The sequence below is a fragment of the Triturus cristatus genome, chromosome 12 (assembly GCF_964204655.1).
Source record: "Triturus cristatus chromosome 12, aTriCri1.1, whole genome shotgun sequence".
NCBI classification, from domain to species: domain Eukaryota; kingdom Metazoa; phylum Chordata; class Amphibia; order Caudata; family Salamandridae; genus Triturus; species Triturus cristatus.
Window position 1 is genome coordinate 738,618,178 of NC_140595.1, and position 26,772 is coordinate 738,644,949.

General features: G+C 45.2%; 1 protein-coding gene across 6 annotated transcripts in view; it reads right to left on the reverse strand.

Moving 5' to 3' along the window:
* Nucleotides 1-26,772, reverse strand: part of LOC146782632 (transmembrane protein 272-like) — an 88,372-nt gene that overhangs the window by 27,629 nt on the left and 33,971 nt on the right. For all 6 annotated transcript variants that reach the window (XM_085637471.1, XM_085637467.1, XM_085637468.1 and 3 more), the window contains one exon: nucleotides 311-361. In XM_085637471.1, coding sequence (XP_085493597.1) covers nucleotides 311-338 — 28 coding nt within the window. In that variant the 5' untranslated portion in view covers nucleotides 339-361. The remainder of the gene's footprint in view (nucleotides 1-310; nucleotides 362-26,772) is intronic.

Here is a 26,772-nt window from a genome sequence, read left to right on the forward strand (position 1 = left end):
GGGTCCAGCATCAGAAAGGGGGGTGACCGACAGACAGTGGGTCCAGCATCAGGAGGGGGGGTGACCGACAGACAGTGGGTCCAGCATCAGAAGGGGGGGTGACCGACAGTGGGTCCAGCATCAGAAGGGGGGGGTGACCGACAGACAGTGGGTCCAGCATCAGAAGGGGGGTTGACCGACAGGCAGTGGGTCCAGCATCAGGAGTGGGGGTGACCGACAGACAGTGGGACCAGCATCAGCAGTGGCAGTACAGTGGAGTCAGACCCCTTCCTGCAGGAGGGATCATGTATCTGACGCAGAACTCACTCACCGATGCTGATGCTTGCGACGGCGACCATCACGGTGAGGACTTTTCCAGCCACTGCAAAGAAGAGCAGAAGATGAGGTTAAGCACAGGCATTGAAGCAGGGTTAAAAGACAAATTCAATTCTTGGAAAGCATTGTGCATGTCTAAAGCCTGCTTGGTGCTCAACACTGCACCCTACTTTTGGAAATCTCACAGCTTCCTCTATGATTGGTGCAACATGACCCAGCAATCACTGCGTCAGCCACCTGGCGCCGGTGAGCTCCTACTCACAGTGCTTAATTTGTAAAATAATAAGTGCCAGGGCCCTGCCCAGGAGGCCACTGCAGCTTGCACCACCCATCGCACCGGTCATCGCTGAAAAAACAACTACTATCCCTCTCTCTCTCACCTGCAAGTGCGGCAGTTCAGATTATTCCAGGCCCCCAAAGCTAAAGAAATGGCCGGGGAGGCAGATATTAGTAATTTTTAATGTATATTGTATTCATAAACAATCGTTGTTCCGCTCATTTCCAAATTAGAGGAGCAGCGCCACCATGTGGCAGACTGTCCTAAGTGCAGTGTTGACAATTAAGTGCTGGTGCCGAGCACCGGAAACCAATTAATTGCCCTGCTGAGCACCTGAAACCACCGGCTCAAATTAAGCACTGCTTACTCATGATGTACTCTTAGCGAATTACTAGGACAAAGGTGGTGAATGTGAACGTGCCATGAAGCCATGGGTGGCCAATCTGAGATTTCTTGGTGGCTACTAAGTGACAAGTGCCAAACCTGAGCACACCTTGCGAATTACAAAGTAATGGCTGTCAAATTTTAACTTCTCTTAGGACTCCTAAGTGATGGGAGACACATCTGATCGGTTTAAATAATAGGAGCCAGAACTGAGCACACCTTGAGCATTACTAAGTAATGGGTGACAAATCTCAGCTGCCTTCAGGATTACTATGCGATCAGTGACAAATGAGAGCATATCAAGGTGATGGGTCACAAACCTTAGCACGCCCTGAGAGTTACTAAGCAAAGGGTGACAAACCTGAGTAGGTCTGAGAGTTACCGTGGCAAATTTGAGCATGCCTGCAGGTTAACTGTGGTGAGTGATAAACTATAGCATGTCCCGTTGATCACTAAAGTATGGAGGACAGATCTGAAAAGTCAAGGATAGATGCTAAACTGGTGCAGAGGAGATTCAGGCTTAAAGTTCACTTAAGATGTTGAACGTTTGTGGAAGAAGTCTCAATTAGGGTGGAGAAAGATGAAGTGTTAATGCCCAATCAATGCTTTGAGAAATACATTCTAAAGCAGTGTTTCCCAAACTAGGGGTCGCAAGCTGATTTTTAGTGGGATGTGAAAGTCCAAACAAAAACATAAAGATACTTTTAGATTCTGCATTTATTTTGTCATATTTGCTCTGCTTCCATAATAGAGGTAAAAGGCCAGGCTATGGCTTCTGACAAATTGCTGCTTCCTTTGTTTTTTAACTTGGAAATTGGTGTTTATAAACTCCTCTCATTTTGGATCACAGAAAGAAAAGTAAAGTGTATTATGTGACCCTCTGTATTGAACTGTATTGGCAATATTGCTTTAAAATAGATTTTCATTGCTCCGGACTCATCTGAAACTTCATCTTCGCCGCCAAGACCTGGAACACCCTCCCAACCCACCTATGACAGACCCAAGACCTACTCGCCTTCAGAAGACTCCTCAAGACCTGGCTCTTCGAGCAGTAGCAGCCCCCCCTCCCCACCCCCTCAGCACCTTGAGACCCTCACGGGTAAGTAGCGCGCTTTACAAGTACCCTGATTGATTGATTGATTGATTGATTGATCTAACGCCAGAAGTCCTCTTGGAACGTTAGGCTCCCTTGCATGACTTGCGAGCATGCGTTCCTGGGCTGTTACCCCAAGATCAGTGCACACTCAACAATCAAGTGTGTACACTGAGGAGCCTTTTCGTTTTTTTTGCAGTTTTATATAGATTGAATTTGGCCTGAATTATTGGAGCTCTTGACATAAGTACCAGTTACATTACACAAGGGCATATTCATTTTTCTTAGACACAGGGAGATTAAGTGATTTGCCCAGAATCACAGCCGACGCCGAGACTCGAACCCGGTTCCCCAGTTCCAAAGTTGCCAGCTCTGCCCTTACTGCCAAATCCTTTCCCAAGTTTGTGACATTGCCACCCAGACTGGGTATCTGCGGTCTGTCTGTAGGAGGGCACCAAGCGTGCCCTTAGTGCGTGTGACTACCATCAGCTTACTTTATCACGAGACTGACAGTGGTGGCAGTGTTTAAATGTTGAACATTCATATGCATTTTACCTGTGCCTGCAGATGGGCAAATGGTCTACTGGCCTTGCAGTGATAAAGTTTTGCCAAGCCTTGTATAACCGGCATTCAGCTTGTATGTGAGATGTATGTAGTAATGGTGTGGTAGAGTGAGCCAAGGGTGCTTGGGTCCAGTTTAACTGTGGGCCCAGTAGGCCCAGTGGAATCCATTTTGGATTGCCGCTGGATGCATGCTGTACATAATGCAGATAAGGTAGCCTGCCAGATAAGCAACGTGTATCGCTTGTGTTTCTGTACTCAATGGTTGGGAGAATGGAGACAGTTTTTTCTTGCAGGCATAATTCACGTAATTTCTGGAATTTCACGTTACACTTGTCACGCGAAATTCCCAAAAGTATGCCATTACGTAACTTGGTGTAATTCCGCTCCATTCGTGGTAAAAGTTTAAGCAAAATACGGCATTCACTGTAAAAATTTACCATGAACAACAACATAACCTGTGTGACTTTTTGGGCGCTTTTGCTAAATGCGTCCACGCCCCAAAATCTAATATGAGATCACATTTCACATTGAATATAGCGCAAAATTTTGGAAATCTATTGTATTGCATTTTGCATAGTTATGTGTCATTTTGCCAAAAATTCTGATAAAATCTTGTGATTCTGCAAAAGAAAATTACATAAATTTTTAACACCTCTAGTGACAACACCGGAGATCTGCTTCTGGAAAAACCGAGGATCTGCCTTGACTGAGGAGACGGGCTGAGAGAGAAGTGGAGGTCTCCAACCAGAGGGGTCTCCCCAGAGGTGGGTCCAGCTATTGCCCTGGTGGAGGATACACCCAGACAATAGGAGGCTGAACAAGCCTTCAGCATTGATTGTATTTAGGCATCTTTGGGCGGAGGGGAGCCAGCCCTCAGAGTGAGGCCTGCAGCCCTGTCCATAAATGTGCATCCCTGGTCACTAACACTTGGCGTTGAGGTGATGCTCGACCCCCTCCTTAGCCTGGCAGCAATTGTATTGAGGCATCTTTGGGCGGAGGGGAGCCAGCCCTCAGAGTGAGGCCTGCACCCCTGTCCATAAATGTGCATCCCTGGTCACTATCCCTTGGCGTTGAGGTGTTGCTCGACCCCCTCCTTAGCCTGGCAGTGATTGTGTTGAGGCATCTTTGGGCGGAGGGGAGCCAGCCCTCAGAGTGAGGCCTGCACCCCTGTCCATAAATGTGCATCCCTGGTCACTAACACTTGGCGTTGAGGTGTTGCTCGACCCCCTCCTTAGCCTGGCAGCGATTGTATTGAGGCATCTTTGGGCGGAGGGGAGCCAGCCCTCAGAGTGAGGCCTGCAGCCCTGTCCATGAATGTGCATCCCTGGTCACTAACACTTGGCGTTGAGGTGATGCTCGACCCCCTCCTTAGCCTGGCAGCGATTGTATTGAGGCATCTTTGGGCGGAGGGGAGCCAGCCCTCAGAGTGAGGCCTGCACCCCTGTCCATAAATGTGCATCCCTGGTCACTAACACTTGGCGTTGAGGTGATGCTCGACCCCCTCCTTAGCCTGGCAGTGATTGTATTTAGGCATCTATGGGCGGAGGGGAGCCAGCCCTCAGAGTGAGGCCTGCAGCCCTGTCCATAAATGTGCATCCCTGGTCACTAACACTTGGCGTTGAGGTGATACTCGACCCCCTCCTTAGCCTGGCAGTGATTGTATTTAGGCATCTTTTGGCGGAGGGGAGCCAGCCCTCAGAGTGAGGCCTGCAGCCCTGTCCATAAATGTGCATCCCTGGACACTATCACTTGGCGTTGAGGTGATGCTCGACCCCCTCCTTAGCCTGGCAGTGATTGTATTTAGGCATCTATGGGCGGAGGGGAGCCAGCCCTCAGAGTGAGGCCTGCAGCCCTGTCCATAAATGTGCATCCCTGGTCACTAACACTTGGCGTTGAGGTGATACTCGACCCCCTCCTTAGCCTGGCAGTGATTGTATTTAGGCATCTTTTGGCGGAGGGGAGCCAGCCCTCAGAGTGAGGCCTGCAGCCCTGTCCATAAATGTGCATCCCTGGACACTATCACTTGGCGTTGAGGTGATGCTCGACCCCCTCCTTAGCCTGGCAGTGATTGTATTTAGGCATCTATGGGCGGAGGGGAGCCAGCCCTCAGAGTGAGGCCTGCAGCCCTGTCCATAAATGTGCATCCCTGGTCACTAACACTTGGCGTTGAGGTGATGCTCGACCCCCTCCTTAGCCTGGCAGCAATTGTATTGAGGCATCTTTGGGCGGAGGGGAGCCAGCCCTCAGAGTGAGGCCTGCAGCCCTGTCCATAAATGTGCATCCCTGGACACTATCACTTGGCGTTGAGGTGATGCTCGACCCCCTCCTTAGCCTGGCAGTGATTGTATTTAGGCATCTTTTGGCGGAGGGGAGCCAGCCCTCAGAGTGAGGCCTGCAGCCCTGTCCATGAATGTGCATCCCTGGTCACTAACACTTGGCGTTGAGGTGATGCTCGACCCCCTCCTTAGCCTGGCAGTGATTGGCGGGGCCGCTTGTGGAAACAGAAACGGGTCTATGATTCCCCCACATGCCACAGCTTTATTCCGGCACTGAACTGTGCTTGGGGCTTGCAAGTGCTTCTGTCACATCTGACAATCACTATTGTGTGTGTTGGGGATACTAGAGCACATACCTTAGGACCGACTTTACTTCTTACTCCTGATACCTGCTGCAAAAGCCTTTAAGTGGGCGGGACTCCTCCTTTGGGCAGTAAGGTTACTGGACCTGTGAAGCCGACACCTGCGACAACTCACCAGCTCTCCTCTGACCCTCCGCACTCTCCCAAATGACTTCAGGAGGAGAGAGGGCTGAGTGGCAGGGCATGACAACTCCTGCAGAGGACACCAGCTCATGGCACAAGTACCTGCACAAGTTGAAAGGAACATGCTCCTGTGTGAGCAGGAATTGGACACTAAACGTTGCCCCAGACCCCTTTTATAGGGCCAATACAGTACGCGAGAGCGAATCCCCTCCACATCAACCCAGCACGGAGAAGCTGCTCAATGCACCACAAGTGCACCTCGGCTTCTCTAGATTTCTCTTATTATTTTTGCTCTTGTAGGAATGAGTAGCCTCATGTGATGTGAAAGTGATTAGGCTTGCATTCCAGATTTACTATTTATATAGAACTAGGTAATAGTGGAATAAAATATCTTTCTGTATAAATATAAGTGTTGACAGGACAGACCATTATTGAGTATTATTGAGCACACTGTTGAGTTCTGAGTCTCTAACTTCAACCTCACAACACCTCCCTGAGTAACCTTTGGACAGTTCACGTCAATGCCCCATGAGTCAAGCACTTACATGTGTGTACTTGTGCTCAGTTTTCAATATACCAGTGGGTCAGCTGTTGGACATGAAATGTAGGTGGACTCAATCCCCTCAAGACTTAGTAACCCGTGAGTGCACTGGGGGTTCCAAACTGGTTCTGAATTTTGACTGAAAGCCATTGAGATGACTAGATTCTAGTTCCAGCAGTTGGAATAGTGCTTTATAAGTGATGTTTCTTTAAAGATTGTGAATAAACAATGGAAATATGTTGATCTGAACAACATATCCCTAGAGAAGTTAAAGGAATCTATTGGATTAAGTGGTGCACGTTCCTAGATGCAAGTGTAGTAAAGTCTGCTTAGATTTTGCTAAGAACCAGTTAGATAACCAAATAAACTGGGAAAACGCTGGAGAGACTCAGGGAAAGGTACGATGGAAGGGACCCAGGGCGAGAGTGCTGTGGTTTCTGGCCTCAAAGCCACTTACCAGAGGCTTCCTCTAGGCACACCACTTGTGTATTTCCAAGGTTGCTTTCGAGATTTTCCCCGAGTCTATGCTCCCAATGTCAATATCTACAGATTAGTGAATAAGATGCATACTGCATGTCATGGAATGCAGTATAATTTGGGTTGGTTAGAGTGGACAGAACTGATTCAAGGAGCTCTGTTTTATCAATTAATGTTTTGGTTTTATATAGCGCCTATCAGACCCAAGTTAGATAGCATAGCTCTTTACATAGAGTACAATGGTGAAAAACAAAAGCAATAAGAGCAGGGAGAATATACCAAAAGAAATCTCATTGGGTGATAAAATGTGTAATAACAAAAAGAAAATCTACAATTGTTATATTTCCAAGTCAGGCCCATGTAGCGAATCAGCTTATTTCTTACACTGTCCTCACAATTAACATTTTCAGCTGTGACCTTTTGCACATATTTGTGTGCACGACAATGTTGAATTAGTTTCCTTGAAACTAAACTTGCTTACCCATCGAGCTTTGCACACCATTTTCAAAACGCCCTGAACATCACGTACAAGGTCTTGTTTTGCACTATGTACAAATGTCATCTCTATCTTCATCCACAGGATGACAGGGCTATCTACATATCCATAACATCGCTAAACCTATACACACATCGCAAGGGTGCTTTCTATTATAAAAGATGAGTTTCCCGCCGATAGATTAGCAGAGGAGGCACTTCCGCTGACACAGAGTGTCCTTGCTTTCTGAGAAATCACCACACAGCAGTCTGACATCTCATGAGGGGTGTCCAGTTAGTGACCAAGACGGGGTCCCTCATTCTATCTCATCAGGTAATGGGGTTGGATCATCACTTGGGGCGATTCTTTGCTTTACACCTACACGCACTCTCTGTACACTTAGAGTAGGGTTCGCATCATAGGAGTATGCTTGATTACAGCCTTGTTTTATATGCCTGCATACATACTCTGTTTCAGCACCATGGTAGAAGTATATCTACTCTTACCACTTTTGGTACTTATAATCACGTTTATCTGCTTCTATCTATTGATCATTGCAGCACACGTATTTTATGCAAGAATAATTTTGGTTCAATTCAATTCAATTCAAAACTTTATTTCGGTTATTTGCTAACCATAAAAGACACATAAAATATACAAAACATTATCACAAGAACACCAACCATTTCATCATAAACAAGTGCAGGAAAAGAGTACTTAGAAAGTATGGACACAAACATGGGACAAGGTTTCACTGGTCCAGGCAGTTTCTTAGTCTAATACATAATTTTAAAAACTCCTTGATTTGGAGAATACTGTCACTGTGCAAAAGCTGCAAGTACAAAAGTGCCGGTCTGATTTGGTTAAAACCAAGTTTTTTTTAAAGAGTCACTAAATATTGTTTGCGTGGAAATTCATAAAATTTACATAAAAAGAGAAAATGCAGCATATCCTGCGGAGACTTTCCGTCGCAGCCGCAGGGCACTGCCAATTTATTAAAAATGTCACACTTAGGTCGAATAAGCAGATGATGGAACTGGTTGAACCTAAATCTGGTCAGTAAAAATTTCTCATGTGAAGAAAAAGACCCTTCCAAATATGGTTCGATGGCCGCAGTAGTCTTAAGCATAACAAACATTCTCACACTTGGTTTCTGAAGCTCCACTTCTTCTCTCGTAATCCTCTTGTCCATCAGAAATGTTTGTTTGATGAGCTCCAGATCTCCCCTTATAATCAATTGTGGGTTGGCAAAGAGTTCAGGGCGACCAAGTTTATCGAAATTTAATTTTAGGTAGCTTAGCCAAGGAGAGCTCAGTGCTTTGTCCAGCGACAAGAAATCCTTGATAATTAAATGTGTTAGGGGTATGTTCTCATTTAGCCAAATTTTAAGCCAAAACATCAGAGGGCGTAAGGAAAGCAGATCACATAAATATTGAGACCCCAACTCCTCGTGTACAGCGAGGTTAGGCGTACCAGGGGGAACACACAAAAGACGCTTCATGAATCGATTTTCAGCAATCTGTAATTGCTCTCCATTGACATACCCCCAAATTTCACTACCATAGGATACAGTTGCCACAGACTTAGCATTGTACAATTTCAACATAGCACAAATAGGCTTTTTCCCCAGTTTAGTAGCAAAATTAAATATTGATGCGTTAACCCTCACCATTTCACCTTTTTTCTTTACAAGATGAGGTTCCCAATTTAATTTTGTATCAAAAAGAACTCCTAAGTAAGAGAATGTTTTAGTTAAAGGGATTATCTCTTCACCAATCCTAAAGGGGAAGGGTTTTTTTGGTTGCTGACCAATTTGTAATATAAAAGATTTAGTGTTATTTACCAAGAGGTCTCTATCTCTCATAAATATGTTAAACGCTGTTAACAGTGATTGAAGTCCCCTCTCTGTTCTAGATACAAGTACTGCATCATCTGCATAAAGGAGTATCGGAATTCCACGCCTGCCGACTCTTGGGCAGTCAGCACAAACATCTTGTAACACACCATCTAGGTCATTAATATAGAAGTTAAAAAGAAAGGGTGCCAGGATACAACCCTGCCGGACACCCTTTCCAATGCTAAAATTATTTGATACACTCAAATCCAGGGAGTATCTCACATTGGCACTGGTATTACAGTGTAGGGCAACCAAAAAATCAACCAGACCGCTATCAACCCCTTTCATCCTCATGGACTGCCACAACTTACCCCGGTTGACGCAGTCAAACGCGGAAGACAAGTCCATAAAGGCAAGATGAATGGTACCTTTCTGTATTACAGTATATTTGCTTAAGATCAGGAAGAGATTAAGGCATTGAGTAATTGTCGATCGGCCTTTACAAAATCCGTACTGCGAGGGAGACATAATGTTCTTTTCCTCCACCCACTCTAACAATCTTTGCAGTACAATTCTTCCTACAATCTTGACCATGGAGTCTAATAAAGAAATCGGTCGATAGCAGTGTGGGCTACCCTTGTCACCCTTCTTAAAAACCGGGACAATTGTAGAAACACCCCATGATCGAGGGCATCCTTCTTTTGCAGCTGCATTAAAAACAGACTCTAGAATGGGTGCCCAAAAACTAGGATCAGATTTAAATAAATCAGGGGGAATCCCATCCGGGCCGGGAGCTTTTCCGCCTGTGATACCCTGTATGCCCTTCAAAACTTCACCTCTATTAAAAACAATCTGTGCACCAGTATTGCTACAGACAGAAGTTGTTTCCATGTCCCCTGTGCAGCAGTACAACTTCTTAAAGTGCACTTCCCATTCCTCCTTAGATATATAGCTTTCAGTACCATTTCCCGGGTCCTGTGTCAAAAATGGTTTCCTCATCAGGGCCCAGAAAGCTGTGCTACTTCCAAGGGTGGCAGGATCTAAGATCTCTAACCACGCCTCTTCCCTGAGAGATTCCTTATGCCTTGTAATAGTTTTTTTGTAGATCTTTCTACACTGCTGAACATCAGCTTTTATCCTAGGCTTAGATGCCAAAGCAACTCTTAAATTTCTGGCGGCTTTTGAGCAATCCTGATTAAACCACCTAGGACCTTTTATGGAATCTGATTTTTTTATGGGTACTGATAGTAACTGAGATACCTTCACCGCTAGACAGTTGAAGGCATTTAGGACCGTGTTTGGGAGTGCACCCTCTCGTGTGCATAACGTAATTTCGTCAGCACAAGTAGTTTTAATTTCGTTGTACAGCTGATCAGGGGTTACCATGGACCATCTCAGACGACGTCTGCCATCTGTGGTATTCACCCTACCGATAAGGGGTTCCACTCTTTCTTTAGCTATCAGTGGACCCCTCATAAGAGCAGTGAGGGGATTATGGTCACTAAATTCACTGACTTCAATAGAGAAGAATCCCACAAAAGACTGCATTACAGGTGTTAACAAAATAAAATCAATGAAAGTTGCCCTACCATTCCCCTTAAATGTTGGGGTATCAAAGCACTTATTCGGGGCCATCAATGCCATCATGGGAGTTAATTGTAGCTCATTAAGCATGTCATTGAGGTGTTCCCCCTCAGATGAGTGCTCAAAATGGAAATTCTCACATAACGGGCAATTAAGATCCGTAATCATTTTAAAAAGAGGGTCTCCACAGGGATGAACATTAAAATCCCCGACCACCATGAGGTTATGAATACAATCCTTCATGGAGTTACTAATAAAAGTATTCAGTGTAACTATCTGACTAAAATTAGTACTACAATTAGTGGCATTATAAAAATTTACCAGACCGGCCAAACAGTTATCTCCAATTAAAACCAACCCAATAATACCAGTATGGTTTGTTATAATTTTCCGTACCTTACAACATAAAACTATAGAGATAAACACAACCAAGCCCCCTTTAGGTCTGCCCCTAGTAGTTGCTACTGCTGGGACATAATAGGCCTTATACCCTTCTAGGAAGCAATTACAATCGATTGACCAAGTTTCCTGTAGACAGATAACTTGGTACTTTTTAATGTACTCAATCCAGTTGCAATCCTCCATTTTGGTACCTAGACCCGCAATATTCCAAGAAATTATATTATTAGAGTTTTTGATAGCCGAGATACAATCCGTACATTCCAGATCCACTGAGCCCCGAGTTGCCTGCCCAACGGCTACCTCATGTCAGTCACATAACTCTAATCCCGAGAGGGCATCAAATCTGTTGTGAGTTACAATATTAAATCCATTACCTCTCTGTAATCCCACATTGTGAACGTATTCCCCATTGAGAGGCAGTGACTGTGAGAGTATTCGTGATCTAAAGGGGCCAGGGGTTGGTGGATTTCTAATCAAATGGGAATAAAAATACCCCAGAGGACGTATGCAAATACTATTAGGATTATTGGCCAATGCAGCAGCTCTTAGTAAAACTGTAGCAGCATGTTGAGGATGCCTAAAATTGATGATAATGTAGTCACCATTTGTTGCCTTACTAGATGATCCGATCCAACTCACCCTTCTTGTTGTTAATATTTGATCGGCAAATTTAACAGGAAACCCACAATTCTTATTAAGCCAAAAGACCGTCCTATTCTTTAAAGAATCATGATTTTCTTCATGCACCTGATATGTTTGAGGCTGAATGGGTGGAACATTTGTAAGTACAGCCACATAAGGTGCACATTCAGGGGGAAGATTTACATGACGACTTATCTTTACATGGCTATAGGGCAGATTTCCCTCAAAAGTTCCATTATCAGTGGTATTCTGCATTGTTAGTATCGTGGGATCCGATAGGACAGGATCAGCAACAACCACTGTATTCTGCCTATTAGTCTGCCTATTTGATAGAATATTAGGTACATTTCCTTTACATGTTCCCGGATCCTCCACAATTAATTTATTATTTGCTGCATCTGATTTACCTGATGCTCCAGCCAGATGCAATTTTAGCAGGCCACCTAATCTTTCTACTTCTAAGGCCATTATATCTAGTTTGGCTAGCAAAGGATGCATCAACTCCGCAATTTTTGCCTCTATTTTCCCCTCCAATGAGTGAAATAGAAGTGTCAATGGTTCTGGGGCGATGTTAGGGCTGGTTCCGCCCATGCCACTACCCTCTTCTAAGTTCTTTTGCAATGCCCCACTATTAGAGACTCTATTACCCCTCCCTATTTTACTCTTGCAGTGCTTGCCCCCGCGCTTAGCTTGAATCTTCCTGCACAGTCTCACTGGTCTATGGAGGGGCGATGGGAGTGTTGGCTCTTCCTCTATTAGTTCAGATGCTAATTCTAGGTCATCTACAGTCTGATCTACGTGTATTAGTGCTGTGGTAGTTACGGCAGCCCCACTTCCCCCATCATGACCATCTGTAGGAACTGTGAATACCAAAGGAGACGATAGTTCTGCACATTCGTCAGGATCATTGCTTCGCCCTAGGGAAGCTCTACGGGTATTGTTAATTTGGGTCACCTTTTGTACAAGATAGTTATCCATAGAGCCAGCCCCCATGGTGGGTTTATTCTTCTTGACCTTAGACATTTTAACAGCCTTCACAGTAAGCCTTAGGTCCGGGCACGTTTACCGGGGGCTATACCAGACACCTAACTACAAGTAGCACCTACAGATAACCACGTTACACCACACCGTATAATAACTGCACAAGGACTGCGTTACATACATACAGAGTCCGTGGCCCAGTCCTGTCTCTTCTGTCCTCTGAGGGCCTCAGAGGGCCCGCCCTTTGCCCGGGCTTAGCCCGGCGACGCCCGCGCGCGTCCCGCGATGCGGAGGGCAGAGTCAGTTTTGTAGCGCCTTCTGGCGCGAAAATGCGGCACTTCCGGGATGGCAAGGATCTTGGGGAATGTAGTTTCCACTACTCTCCCCCCACACGGCGGTCGCGTTTGTCCGGCGACGGCGGGAGGGAGACTCGCAATCCACAGGGTCAGCTCCACGGGATGTAAAGGCAGGTAAGAGCACACCGAGGCACCCTCTAGCTCGCAGCAACAGCCCCGTTCAATAAAACTTATTGAAAACGTCCCACTGTGTATTCTCTGTATACTTCTCTGAAAGTAAGTAAGCACGAGTGACTGAGTGATGGATTCGGTACGGTTTTCACGATCCCTGAGAGGTTAGGGTAGTCATGTTCAGTGGTTGCCTGAAACCCTTTGCTCCCTGGTAGGTTAGGGGGCTTACGATGGCGCTGTGAGCTAGCTGGTCTATAGGCCATGCGGGGGTGCCCGGAATCAGTCTTGACACCATCTCTCTAGTTTATGTTGTCCAAACAATGTGTAGATCCTACGGATTAGAAGAAACTACACAACACAATAGGACATAAGCAGTGCAGGTTAATGGAAGCAATATATCAAGGCACTGCTAACTGGACTAGTTGTAAGTATCAGTACTGTACAGTCAGGTTTGTGAGCTGGGTTAATGGTGGCATTGCATTTGAAATAGAAGGAACTTTAACTCTGTTTCAATTCTTCATAGTCAAACTAATTGCTGGGGGTAGAGTTCCATACCTAGGTTGCCTTTGCTGAGAAGGTTCAGTGGGAGAGTGTTTTTATTCTTGAAAACTGGGGTTTCAAGAAGTAAGTTGTCCGAATAGGGATTTAGAACCTCCTTAGATGATAAGGTTGTGATACAAATAAAGCAGAGTACTGGTATCCAGAGCATAGCTTTATCTGAAGCACAGGCTCTGGCTTCAAATGGAAGCCAGCTCAAGGTGACCAGGACTGGTGTGATGCACTTAGATAATTAAGTTGCTGAAACCAATCTTGCACCAGAATGGATGTGCGCAAGGTGCAGTATGCAGAAAACAACTACAGTAAGCTACCATTGTTGATACCAGATATCACTGGGCATTGCTTCACAGAATTAAATCGGCCATCTGTTATTTTTCAAATTAAAGTAATAGGCATGGGCAAAAGTAAACCTAAATCTGTACTGTGTTCTGCCCTGCAGCCAGACTGATGAATCTAACAGACTCATGAGTATTCATAATTGGTGGTTTATCAATTTTTCTATTAGTTTGACCAACAAAAGGAAGAATAGATCTAGGCTGATAGTTGGAATGATCCAGTGTATTTACAGAGGGCTTCTTTAGCAGAAGGAGCACATTACAGTACTTCCAAGCTGCCGGGATGTTGACTGGAGAGTAATAGGTTGAAGAGTCCTGCCAAATGGGTACTGAAGAGGGCCAAATAGAAGGAAATAATGTAAAACAGACTGGGATCTTCTGGCAAATGAGAATGTGCGGTCTGCATGGCTTGTTTAACAACCCTGATGGTAATGTCGCTGTAAGCCCCTATGCTGCATAGACGTGCTGAAAGTAGTTGAACTCATCACTGGCGGTGGCTCAACTCAACTTAACTCAAAATTGTCATAGAATTTCTTGATTTTTTTCTCACAAGAAAGATGCTAATGTGGTACATAAATCAGGAGAGTCAGGGATTAGGGATACTGCAAGTATTCTTTTGCTATTTTAAAATTTTCTTTCACTGAAGACTTATCTTTTCTAATTCTCTTGGTGAAGAAATTTGTGAGAGCCATGCAAATACACTTATGGCACATTTTGAGGGTAGATTTTTACCAGATTTTATCTAGATTTGATTTTGAACGTCTCCAATGACATTCTAGGCACTTGCAAAGTGCTTCTGTTGCAAAGATTTAACAGTAAATACATGCCTGCAAAAGAAATCCATGTGGTCTCAGAAATCAATTTTCAGAGCCAGCCTAGCCTTTTATTTTTTTAGAAGTGTCGTTAAATGTTCTGAAAGTTGGTTGATGTTATGAGAAAACAATTCCTAGAAAGCAAACTTGGTTTGGGCAAGACCACTCAAATATATATCATTGTTTTGTCGCGTGGGAGCTGGCCAGAAGGTTCACTACAACAGAAGTGAAACTGGCTGATCCGGTTATCGACCGGCTGGTCGTCAAGACTTGCTGCCTTCAGATTGAATTGGGCAGTATTAGCACTTTGCCATTCAAGCTTTTTGCCTCCGCCGTATATCAGTCGATGCTCGACTGTTTTGAACTGCCCAGATGCCCGTATGACGCAAGTGTTTAACTTCGGCAATCTGAACCATTCATTTTATCTAATCGTGCCGCCCGTTAACAGGACGCTATGCTGCTGTGGGGCTCCAGGATCGCCTGAACACAACAGGACTGCGAGGACCGGGGAGCATTGCGCTCCGCTAACCAGGCTCACCTGCTCCTCTTCCCGTTGACCATCTTGCCCACGTCACGCTACGCCTCGCGGCCCCCACTGCGCGGGTGCCGCTCGAAGGCTCCATCACCATTTAAAAACTCGGCTTGTGCTACGAAGGTTGGGTTTCCCTTTCTCTCCCTGTGCAAGGACGCTACGCTGCTGTGGGGCTCCAGGATCGCCTGAACACAACAGGACTGCGAGGACCGGGGAGCATTGCGCTCCGCTAACCAGGCTCACCTGCTCCTCTTCCTGAAGACCCGCCCTCCTTACTATTTAACTATGTCCATGTGAATCCGCAGCGCGGATCGCAGCGCGGGCGAAGCCCGGGCCAAGGGCGGGCCCGTTGTAGCCCGTTCGAGACCGAGAGAGACCGGACCGGGCTACCCCTCTTTCACCTACGGCTTTAGTGCGTATGTGTTCATTACATGTCATTTCTATTGCATGTGGTTGTATTGTTCATATTGTCTTGTGGAGGACACATCGCTGCTATATTAGAGTAACTGTGCACTGTGTTGCATCCTAATTGAGCATGGCAGCCAAAGAGGGTAGGAAACAAGCGACTAAAGGCAATCTCACTGGTACACTAGATCAATTCATAGTTAGAGCCAACTCGGTGATTGACCAGGGTATTGTCCTTATGGAGCGCAGAGTGTCGCAGGATCTGGCCCTAGCAAGAAGATCTTCCTTGGGCCTCCTTGCATCTGCACGCACCCCAAATGGCACTGGTAGTAATGCCCTTCCTCTTACCCAATTTATTGATGAGACTTCTAGCAGTGAAGCTTCTAGTGACAACGACCCTGTGGTCAACCTTAGAACTACATCCCCCCCAGTGACTAGGTCGGGACCGATTCTACGGGAAAAAAGGGCCACTAAGGTAGGGCTGTCCGCAAACTCCAAGTCAAAAGCCACCAGGCAAGTTCGCTCTAAGCCAGGGGGAGCTAAATCTGCACACCATGGTGCAGCTTTAATGGCAGACTCGGTGGCTAGAGATGGTCAGGGTAGTAGCTCCCTCCCTCCAGCTTCGTCTTCCTCTAAGTCTCCTGGGGATCACCTTGCTCAGGCATTAGCTCTGCCTGAATTGATGACACAGTCACAAGGGGACGCAATAGTTCCGCAACAATTAGATCTAATGCTGCGTGCGCTACTGGCACCCCTGGAATCCAGGTTGGAGGGAATAGTCACCCTTCTGACTAAGCTTGAACAAGGAATTAAGGATCACACTGAGGGTGCCAACAACAATAAAGTATTCCCCGCATGCTTTTGCAATTGCCACTGTACCACTATAGCCGGGGCCTTACCAGTCCCGGCGGCCCATTGCATAGCTCCACGGCTACCATCTGTCCCGAAAGCTACATCACTGGCAATTCCAGCCACACTTAACACTCCCTCACTAGAACATCATGAAGTTAGGCCTCTTACTGACCATCACACAGATAGTAACACCTTGGGAGAGGCCCCCTTGGGTAATAATAGTGACAATATGAGGACAGTGAGAAAGCGAACCCAGGATAAGGCTACTAGGATGACTTCTAGAATAGACCTGCCCCCGGAAGCTAGCCCATACATGGTTGTCCTAACAGGGGTTCCTGAAATGAATGATCATAATACTGAGGAGTTCCTGAACCTAAAAAACAAGGTAATCCACTGGCTCTCAAACCATAGGCCCCTGCCACCGCAGGTTAGTTGTGAGATCATCATGGTTAGAAGGGTGGGGTGGGTAGGGCACACTCCTAAAAACTTAACTGGCGACTGTGTCATAGTTAACTTCCGGGATGCCAGGACAGCAGATTATATCTGCAACTGGAAAAAACCCCGCTTAGACACCAACATTGGGGTGCGCCCCCTCTCCTACTTCTACCCAAATGATCATCTGAGGATAGAAGAGAGCGGTTGGACATATATTCCGCATAGACAAAGGGGAGGTGCTGGGAAATCAAGGCATCTGCCCTCCGACGCAGAATGGGCTTATCCTATTTGCTCAAACAGGTTTAACTGCCTCGACCAGGTCGATTGACTGGCCAAGCCAACCCAGGTAGCTCAGGGTTCTATGGGGGATAGTATTCTAGGTTTAGAACCCCCTGGGCTGCATGAGGAAGGGAATTTGACTTTTGACACCATGGGCTGCACCACTAGTACAGGGGAGACCAGTTACAGTAGTACTAATGGCAATCCCCAAGCGCACCCCCTGCAGTTTTCTGCTTCCCTTCCAATGTCAGCCGCCTCCCATAGTGCTAGTTCCACCCTTATAGGGAGAATTGATCCCCACCAGAGGAGTAGCATTTCGTCTGTACCAGATCCCCCATCCCAGCACACACTTCGCCACCAATGTATGAACTTACTATCATGGAATGTGGCAGGCCTAACAAATAAGCTAGCATGTCCTGAATGGGGCTCTTTTGTGGACACTGCTGACGTGATTCTATTGCAGGAGACCTGGGCCAGGGAGGTGGTTCATAGAGCCGGGTTTGCTTCCTTTAACATCGCAGCTCGGTGGGGAGGCAAGGGCCGCCCTTCTGGTGGCCTGACAACATGGATAGGTGTACACCTGGGTTGCAGTGTGGATTTGATCCAGACCAATTCGGATGACATCCTTTGTGTCCAACTGTCCTGGCCCAACTCGTATAAATTGGCAGTTGTGAATGTATATTCACGCCCTACTGCTATGGCTAAAGAATCAAACACCGTAGGGGAACTATCATCTTTCCTGGAATCCTTGGACCATGATATTAACTGTGTGATTGCAGGAGATTTTAATTGCCACTTTGAGCCCCTTCCAGGGCTGGGTGAGGGGGCATTGCAGGAAGAAGATGAGTTTTGGGGTATCCCACAGTGCAGGTCCACCTATGCAAAGGCATGGACCCCATTGGCTATCCAGGTCATGACTTTAACCTTGCAGTTTTCAGTTAGGGCGGTTAATGGCCGAATGCCTTCGGACATTCCATCCAAATGCACCTATAACAAAAAAGACCATGAATCCCATCTGGACTACTTTTTGGTCCAGACCAGGTTATGGTCTAAAATTATGGATTTGGAGGTCGTGAATAGATCGGACAGCGATCATAACGCCCTACTGTTGAGAATGGAAATGCCAAACTCTGCTAAAGCCCATACGGAACCAACTGTTGAACTAGGATTGGTTCTTACCAACAATAGGAGGAGGGTTAAGTGGGAAACCCTATGTGAAAGGCGGGATGCATTGCCAAGCCTATACTCATCTATTCTCCCCCTGCTCAAGATGGCAAGTGACATCTGGGATAAAGGGCAGTCCGAGGATAACTCTGCACGCTTCCTCAATGTCCACAGGGAATTAGTTGATACCCTTGCAGGCTTTTTAAACCCTATAGTTCCTGCTAGGCAACCAAGGACTATCCCGCCATCCTGGTATAATGCCGCATGCAGGAGTGCTAAAACTGTCTTGATTAATGCCATCAAAACCGGCAGTGACAAGCTAACAATCTGTTCACTTAGGGTTGCCCACAAACAAGTTTTAAAACAGGCTAAGATAGATTGGGATTGGGAGAGATGGGAAAGTTTATCATCAGCCCTTGCAAACAAGGAATTGAGCAGATTCTGGGCCATTGTGAATTCTGGGTGCGCGGAACCCCGCAATGCCATCGAAGCTAATCTTGACCCGGGGGTGTGGGAATCCCATTTTAAAACTCTTTATGCTGCCACTTCTGATCTAGATCCCTTGCCTTTTCGGCTTTCGTCTGTGGGGGATGCCGAAGCCCTGGAATTCACCGTAGATGATGTTACGACTGCCATAGGGAAACTGGCAATGGGTAAAGCACCGGGCATAGATAAGATACCCGGGGATTTGCTCAAAGATCAGCCTAAGATATGGGCACCGTACCTTTGTGCACTCTTCAACTCAATTTTGCACGGTACGGAGGTCCCGGACTCTTGGTTGGGAGCGGAAATCGTACCGATATATAAGAAGGGTTCTCCCCTGCTCCCCGTTAATTATAGGCCTATCAGCCTCATTGACGTCCCCCAAAAAATAATGGCAAGACTTATTTTAGATCGCTTGCAGGACTGGATCAATGAGAATGATATCCTTTCTCCCTATCAGGCTGGTTTCAGAAGTAAAACATCTACCATGGACCAGATCTTCCGCCTAGTAATGTTATACTGGAAGACTGTGTCGTTGGAGGGTGGCAGTCTCCACATGGTATTTGTTGATTTACGCTCTGCGTTTGACACTGTTCCTAGGGGCAAACTTTGGGCTGTTTTACGCGATCTGGGTGTACCCATCTCCTTACTGGGTATATTGGTGAGGTTACATACTGAGAATTTTGCCCAGGTCAGGTGTGCAAGAGGAGGTGTATTGTCTGACAGGTTTGCTGTAAACAAAGGAGTTAGGCAAGGGTGTGTCTTGGCCCCTACTCTGTTCTGTATCTATGTGAATGGATTGATTGCCAGCCTGGATGCAGTCCCTAACAACGATGCACCCAGGTTGGCAGGTAGGAAAGTAGCAGCCATAATGTTTGCGGATGACACCCTGCTCCTTTCCAAGACACCAATGGGCATCCAACGTATATTGGAAGGTTTTAGCAACTTCTGTAGGGAGCACGGACTACAGATCAATGTAGATAAGACCAAATACATGATTTTTAATCCCCCAATACACACTAGGCCACCACCTACCCTTGATTCAGTTGCACTCGAGAGAGTTCACACCTTTCAATATCTTGGTGTTACCCTAGGTGAAAAACTTTCCTGGGGCCCACATCTTGCAAAATCCCAACTTAAACTGACCCAAATAGCTGGGGGAATCTTAAAGATGACAAATGCCTCTACTCTTAAACCCATCAGCCCTAGTCTTGAAATCTACAAGATGAGGGCCAGAGCGGCTGCACTATACGGAGGGGAACTATGGGGGCTTGTTAATAGACCAGGACTGACTAAGGTTGAAAACAACTTCCTGAGACAACTGCTCGCGCTCCCCCAAAGTACACCCCTACTACCGCTGAGGCTTGACTTAGGTATACTCCCCATCCAGGAGGAACTAGCCATCAAACCTCTCAGGTTTTGGAGGAGGATCTGGCTGACCCCCGAGCTGGAGCAGTACAAAACAGAGCTTCAAGAAATACTGAGATTAAGCAGGGCAGCACATATCCCCTGGCTTTCCTATATCAAAGATGAATTTACGAATCTGGGTCTTGCAGATATGTGGGTGAACCCAGCAATAGCTTGCAGAGAGATCCCTGGGAAAACATTCACTGAGTTATACCGATTTCGATGTTTTAATGCGTGGCTCCATGATTCAAAGAATGGTACCATGGTGAAAGCATTCATAGAGATCAAATCTGTTTATTCATTCGAAGATTTTTTGGATGTAATTTTCCCTGTTATGGCTAGGAAGCTATACATACAATGGAGGTTTGGTGCACTCCCCCTAGCGTGTTTAACAAGCAAATGGTACCCGACTAGGTCCTCACACTGTATTGGTTGTGACATGATCAAAGAGGATGAAAGTCACATTCTTTTTTTCTGTCCACTCTATAGCAGAGCAAGGCAGAATTGGATCGTACCTATCTGTAGGAACCTTGGATTTAGGAAATGCTCGGACGCATTAAGGGTTTTTAAGACTGAAACTGCAGGTCACATTGTATTTGCCTTAGCCAAGTATCTGCATGCTTTCTGGATTAAAAGGAGTTTTATACTATCTAATACTGCCTAGTAGCCGGGCATGTTTTCTGCTTGTGTAACGCCAGTTACAGATACAATGTGTGTCCTAAAATTAATATTAATACTGACATTGATTTACATTCCTGATTTGCATTTGCCTATGTCATTTTAGATGCTCTTTTAACACTGTAATTTTAATGTGTATAACATGTTGTGTACTCTTTTATGGCTGAAATATTGCCGAAATAAAGATTTAAAGAAGAAACTGCCCTGCCGATTTGCTGATTTTCGAGCATTCTTTGATCAAGTAGATGGAATTGTACTATCATGGCAGATCTCTTGTCTGAAAAGTCCCTGTGGTGTTTTTAGAATTCTGCAGGTCCTTCATGCCAATAAATGGACCCACATAGAGATCAGTAGGACCGGAAAGCTTACAGAAAAGATTCAGGTTGAAAATAGTCTGAAACAGGAGTCCATTCTTGCTCCATTATTATTTAGTCTTTTTTAATCCGACCTTGCAAGTGATAGACTTATTATTTTTCACTGAAAACAGAGGATGTTCATATTCCATGTCTAATGCATGCAGATTGTTAGACCTGTCAGCCTTAGGGTGGACTGTCTTCAAACTGTTTGCATTTGCCCTTATGTTTTTTCTGAAATTTGTTTTTGTTGTCCTTAGGACTCTGTGCACTTTACTACTACTAACCGGTGTCAAAGTGCTTGTGTTCACTCCCTTAAACAGGGTAAAATTGACTAACAGACGATTGACATATTTAGATTACTTACAAGTCTCTTGTAGAGTAGTACACTATATACTTAGGGACTGCAAATTAAGTGGGCCTGCAGCACTTATTTTACCACCCACTTGAGTAGGCCCTTAAGATGTCTCCGTCTGTCATTGCAGCCTGAATGCAGTTTTAGGCTGCAAATTCAACTTGGCTATAGTAAACCCTTGCCAAGCATTAATCTCCCCTTTTATTGCATATGTCACACCTAAGGTGGGCCTAGGTAGCCCACAGGGCAGGTGCATTGTAACTAAAAAGTTGGACATGTACTTTTAAGTTTTACATGTCTGGTACTAAAAAACACCTAAGTTTGTTTTTCACTACAGTGAGGCCTATCTGTCCCATAGGATAATGTGGGGTCATGATTACCCTTAACTGCTAACTTTTGATTAGGAGCAGATAAACAGTTCATGTTTGGTGTCTGAAAAATTGCAATCCTCTTTAAAGGTAACGTCAGATTTTAAGTTACAGTTTTGAGAATGTCCCTTTTAGGAAGTTGGCATTTTCCTGTACTAACCCTTTGGTGCCTGCAACCTGCTCCTGGGTCACATGACTGGGTGTTGTTGGCAGTTGGACTTTGTTTATTCCTCTCAGATAGCCACACAATAGTGGGATGAGGTGTGCCTGAATGGGCCATCAACTGGAAGGCTGGGGGGATGGAGCTGGTGACACCTGCAAACTGAATAGACTGAGTTGTGCCTTCATACAAAGGACTTGTCACTCTTGCATAGTTCATGCAGTCAGCTTGGAGCCAGGGCAGGGGAGTCAGGAAACTTTACGCATTTCAATGGCAATTCTCTAGAAACTTCTCCTACTTCAAAAAAGGCTCCAGGTATAAAAATATGACCCTCAGATCCACTCTTCATCTCACTTTCTGGACCTGTGGAAGGACTCAGTGGACTACCGGCTTCTGTGCCTTGCTCTGTACTCCACAAGACTGCTTTGCTGCACACAGGAACCTGCCTCGAAACCTCAGAGACCTGCCTAACTGCTTGAGTCCTTTTTCATCACTTGAACCCGGGACGACGACAGTGGCTCCAATGACTACTTGGCTGGCATCCTGATCAGAGCCACAGGGCCGGAAAAGGCTCCAACCACCTTGAGCACGCACCTGGACCCAGCCTGTGTAACTCCTAACCCCTAGGTGGTGCCCTTCCAGTCCTCAACCCTTTGTGGGAGTGTTAATTGCGCTTAGATAGCCAAAGTCCAAAACTTTGGGACTTAAAAACTTTTTTGTTAAAAACTGATCTGAGAACCAAGAGAAGGAGAGGACCAACCCTTCTCAGATATCTACCCTAGGTGCATTGCCAAAAGGCATAGCTTGCGCCCGCTACATTCGTCTGTGCAACAGCAAATCTTGTTTAGCACTCCTTAGCCAAAAACGTATCCGGCATTGCTAAACTCTTGTTACCTACAGCCTCTAGCCTTATCCCACTGGAGATTTTCGACATCCAAAAATGAGACCAACTCCGAACATAGAAATCTTCACTGCGACTTCGTCCAGTGGCTCCCCGTTGACGACACTTCCTCCTCGGACACCCTAAGCAACCTTGCCTGCTAAACTTTACCTTCTCAGAACATTTTTTCACAGAATTTCTTCTAGGTCGGAAGGTAAGTGCTGACCGGGCGCAATCCACTCTTTGTATCCAACCCGGTATCCATTGCGGTTGGCCATATTATGTTTCGATTTTAACCCAGTCTTGTGCGACTAGATGTCTGCGGTTTGCACTTTGATCTTTTCGTTTTCATCTTAAACTTTAAAAATCCAGGACCTTTTACTGAAGGTATTTTTGTCATTTTGGTGTTAAATAATTTACTAACATGTTACTCTTGTTTTTCTAAATTGGTGTGGTGTTTTTCCTTGTTGTGTTTTCACTTTATTATTGTTGAAGTGCTGCATAAATACTTTACACATTGCCTCTAAATCAAATTTTCTTTATTTCGATTCAAAGAATCATAAAAGAATATTTACAAATGTGATCATTAAATAAAAGCATATCATTAAAAAATGATTTCCAATGGAGACAGTAAGTTAAGTGGTGATTATGTAATGAGGTACAGAGGAATTATACTCTTTGAAATTCCTGTTGATCCAAAACATTATTGTACCATAATCACTCCATTTGTTGCGCTAATAATGTAGGGGTGCGGATATATACCCTATTATCCCCCAACCGGCAGATATTATGTAAAAGTTACACACAAAAGAATAAAACATGCACACTAAACCATTAAAATATGGTTTTGCAGATGCAGATTCATTTGGGATATTCTGGACCCATATATTAATTTACATAGTGAGAGAAATAATAAAACTTCATTATATAATAGGGAAATTAAAAATTTTGTCCATCCTTTTTCCTCAGATAGCTGATGGCCAATAAAAATCTACTGACGCCAAATACATTGGGTTTTGAGGTTTCTGTTTTCAATATCCGCAGTGCCTTTAGGTAAAACCTAATTTTCAGATTCTTACACAATGGCCTAATCCACTTTCTCCTGGGCATTACATATGCTGTACAGAAAAATAATACATGTGCAATGCTTTCATTTGTATCTAGGGAACATAAGTTGCACCTGGAGTCCCTTTCCAAAGCCTGGGGCGTGGACCACTTGGACGTAAAAGAATTGATCTGCAACGTCTCATATCTAAACTTCAAGTAAAGTGTCTTTGCTAGTTGTGGTTCGATCTCGTCCAGAAATGGTTCGAAACTCGGTGTCACTTTGAAGGACAAATATTGTGTGGTAAGTCTCCCAGCATTAATATCACAAAAAGGACACTGTTCCTGAAAAGTAGGGTGCAAAAAGTCACCCATACAATAAGGTGCAAACAGTCACCATATGTTAAGAAGAGGAATCAGAAAAAAGAGAAAAGAGGAAGGAAAAAGAAAAAGAAAGAGAGAAATACCTAGGTGAAGGGACCCTCAGATGAAAGGGAAAACCATAATGTGTCCTCTGTTGCCCTCACACACCCCAAAGGGTGTCATGCTTCATCATCGGGCAGTTGCTCCTCGTAGGGCCGGCGCTGCAATTCCCTACGGGTCCCCCGAAGGGTCTCTTTGTCGGAGATCTTTTATAGGACTGCCGGATGGTGCATGTGGGTGTGTGGGGTGGGGGGTTCAATGAGGGTGAAAACAAAAGTGCGTGCAAGTGAGAAGAGAAAATTTGTGAAGGGTAAACCTGCAGCGATTGTCTGAATTGTGTACCCTAAGCAGACTCAACTGCTAAATAAAATCTAGCCCCAAAGGCATACTATGCCCGGGTGTAGAAAGACATAGGTCAACATGTTTCGCGCCTGCGTCGCCATAAGGGTCGTTGGCGCTTCGTCAGGACCAGAACTTTAAAATGTAATGTGCACGTGAAAACCAATTAAAATACCCTCAAAATAGATCAGGGCGGGCAGTAACCTGTATCACCCGAAATCTGGCTACAGCTGCATGATGTAACCGCTCCTGATCAGTACCGGTGTTCGGCGGTGAAAGGTGCCCTCTGCTGGATGGTAAGTTTGCCCCTCTCCAGGAGGTGCCCTCTGTGCCAGTGCCACCCCTAGGTTCACGTCGAACTGCAGCAGCTTCTCGGCGCTAGAGTGAGACCGCCTGGCCCTGGACACGCAGGGGGTGTGCACTTCCTGCTCACTCGGGCAAGTCTCCCAGCCCCACAATCTAAAGTGACTTTGTGCAACATACAATTCCAGTAGATGTGGTTAATCTCTCTCTTTGATTCTGGCGTCAATAGAGTGGGATTTGCCCAGAACTTAGTCAAGCCAAGTTCAAGAAACCATTTTCGGATGTGTACAAACCAAGGGAAAGTGAGATTGACATCAAGTTCCAGTAACTCACGCAGACTCTACCTATATATGGCTAATTCTTCAGTGGTCCAGATTCTAACCCAGTAGAACAGGGATCTTCAAATGGCTAAATGATCCAGTCTTTTTATGCCAGTATCATAAGTTAGCGGAATCACTGGGGTGTTTTGGGGGAGAAGAGTAAACATTCTCAAAATTGTATTTACCCTGAAAATTAGGGTCGGCAAATTTTCTCCACCCCATAGCTCTGATCCATAAAGTGCAGCAGTTTGGGCCTTAGCTTTGTAGACTTCCAGGGCCGGAGAGATGGCCTTAGACACAGTAGAGTGCTGTTTTTTTGCAGTGGGTATATCATTTTGTATCAAGATTGTCTTGGATTTGTTTATTTGTGGCTTCCAGGACAATTTTGAATCTAGCGTCATCCCTAAATAAGCAAAATTAGAAACACACTCCAGTGGCACTTCATTCAAGACTATTTTCCTTTCGAAACTTTTGTTTGGTTTGATGGCCATACATTTAGTCTTAGCAAGATTTACCTTGAGCCCCTTTAGTCTGCAATAGTGGCTGGAACTATCAAGTAGGTTTTCTAATCCCTTTGGCATTTGAGAGATTAAAATTGTGTCATCCGCGAATGTTAAGGCACAAATATATGTCCCTTCAAGTTTGGGTGAGTCATGGGCGGATTTTTGCAGATGTTGAACCAAGTCATTTTCATATAATAAAAATAGAGTAGGTGCCAGGACGCAGCCCTGGTGCACGCCCCTCCTGACAGGGATCTCATCTGAAACTCCCCTCCTATACCCCATCGTACCTTTGCGAAATTACCCTTGTGAAGCCTTATTATCCGTGTTAAAATCTCATCTGGCACTCCCCGCTGACCTAAAGTTTCCCATAAAAGATCTCTTGGGATTAAATCAAATGCTGCCTTTAAATCTATAAAGGCAACATATAAGTGTACAGATTTTAACCATGTGTACTTCCAGGCTAGGCTTAAGAGTATAAAGACTTGGTCTATAGTGCTTGTTTTGAATCTGAAGCCAGCCTAGCAAGGAGAGAGTATGTCATTCTCTAATAACTAGCCATATAGCTTGCCCAAGATTTGTTTGGCAAAGACTTTCTGCACGGTATCTATCAGGCTTATTGGCCTGTAATTTGCAGGGTCTTCTCTTCTACCCTTTTTATAAACGGGGACTTTCTCTGCTCCTTTCCAGGATTCTGGAATGGGTTCTCCCCTAGCTATTGCGTTACTCAGAAGACTGACAAATGGCACCCTTACTTCTGGGGCATGCTTCAAGAGGTCCTCTGGTATTTTATTGCCTCTAAATTAAGCCTGACTGCTTTTCTCACAAGCTACCAGAGGGTTAAGCACAGGTTAATTTAGTGACTTTTGCAGTTCACCATGACAGACATTGGAGCTGTTTCTTGAACAGGGGTCACCCCTCATTCAAATAACAACATAATGTTATAGATTATTTAGTCCAAATTGACTAAAGGCCTGTTAAAGATTT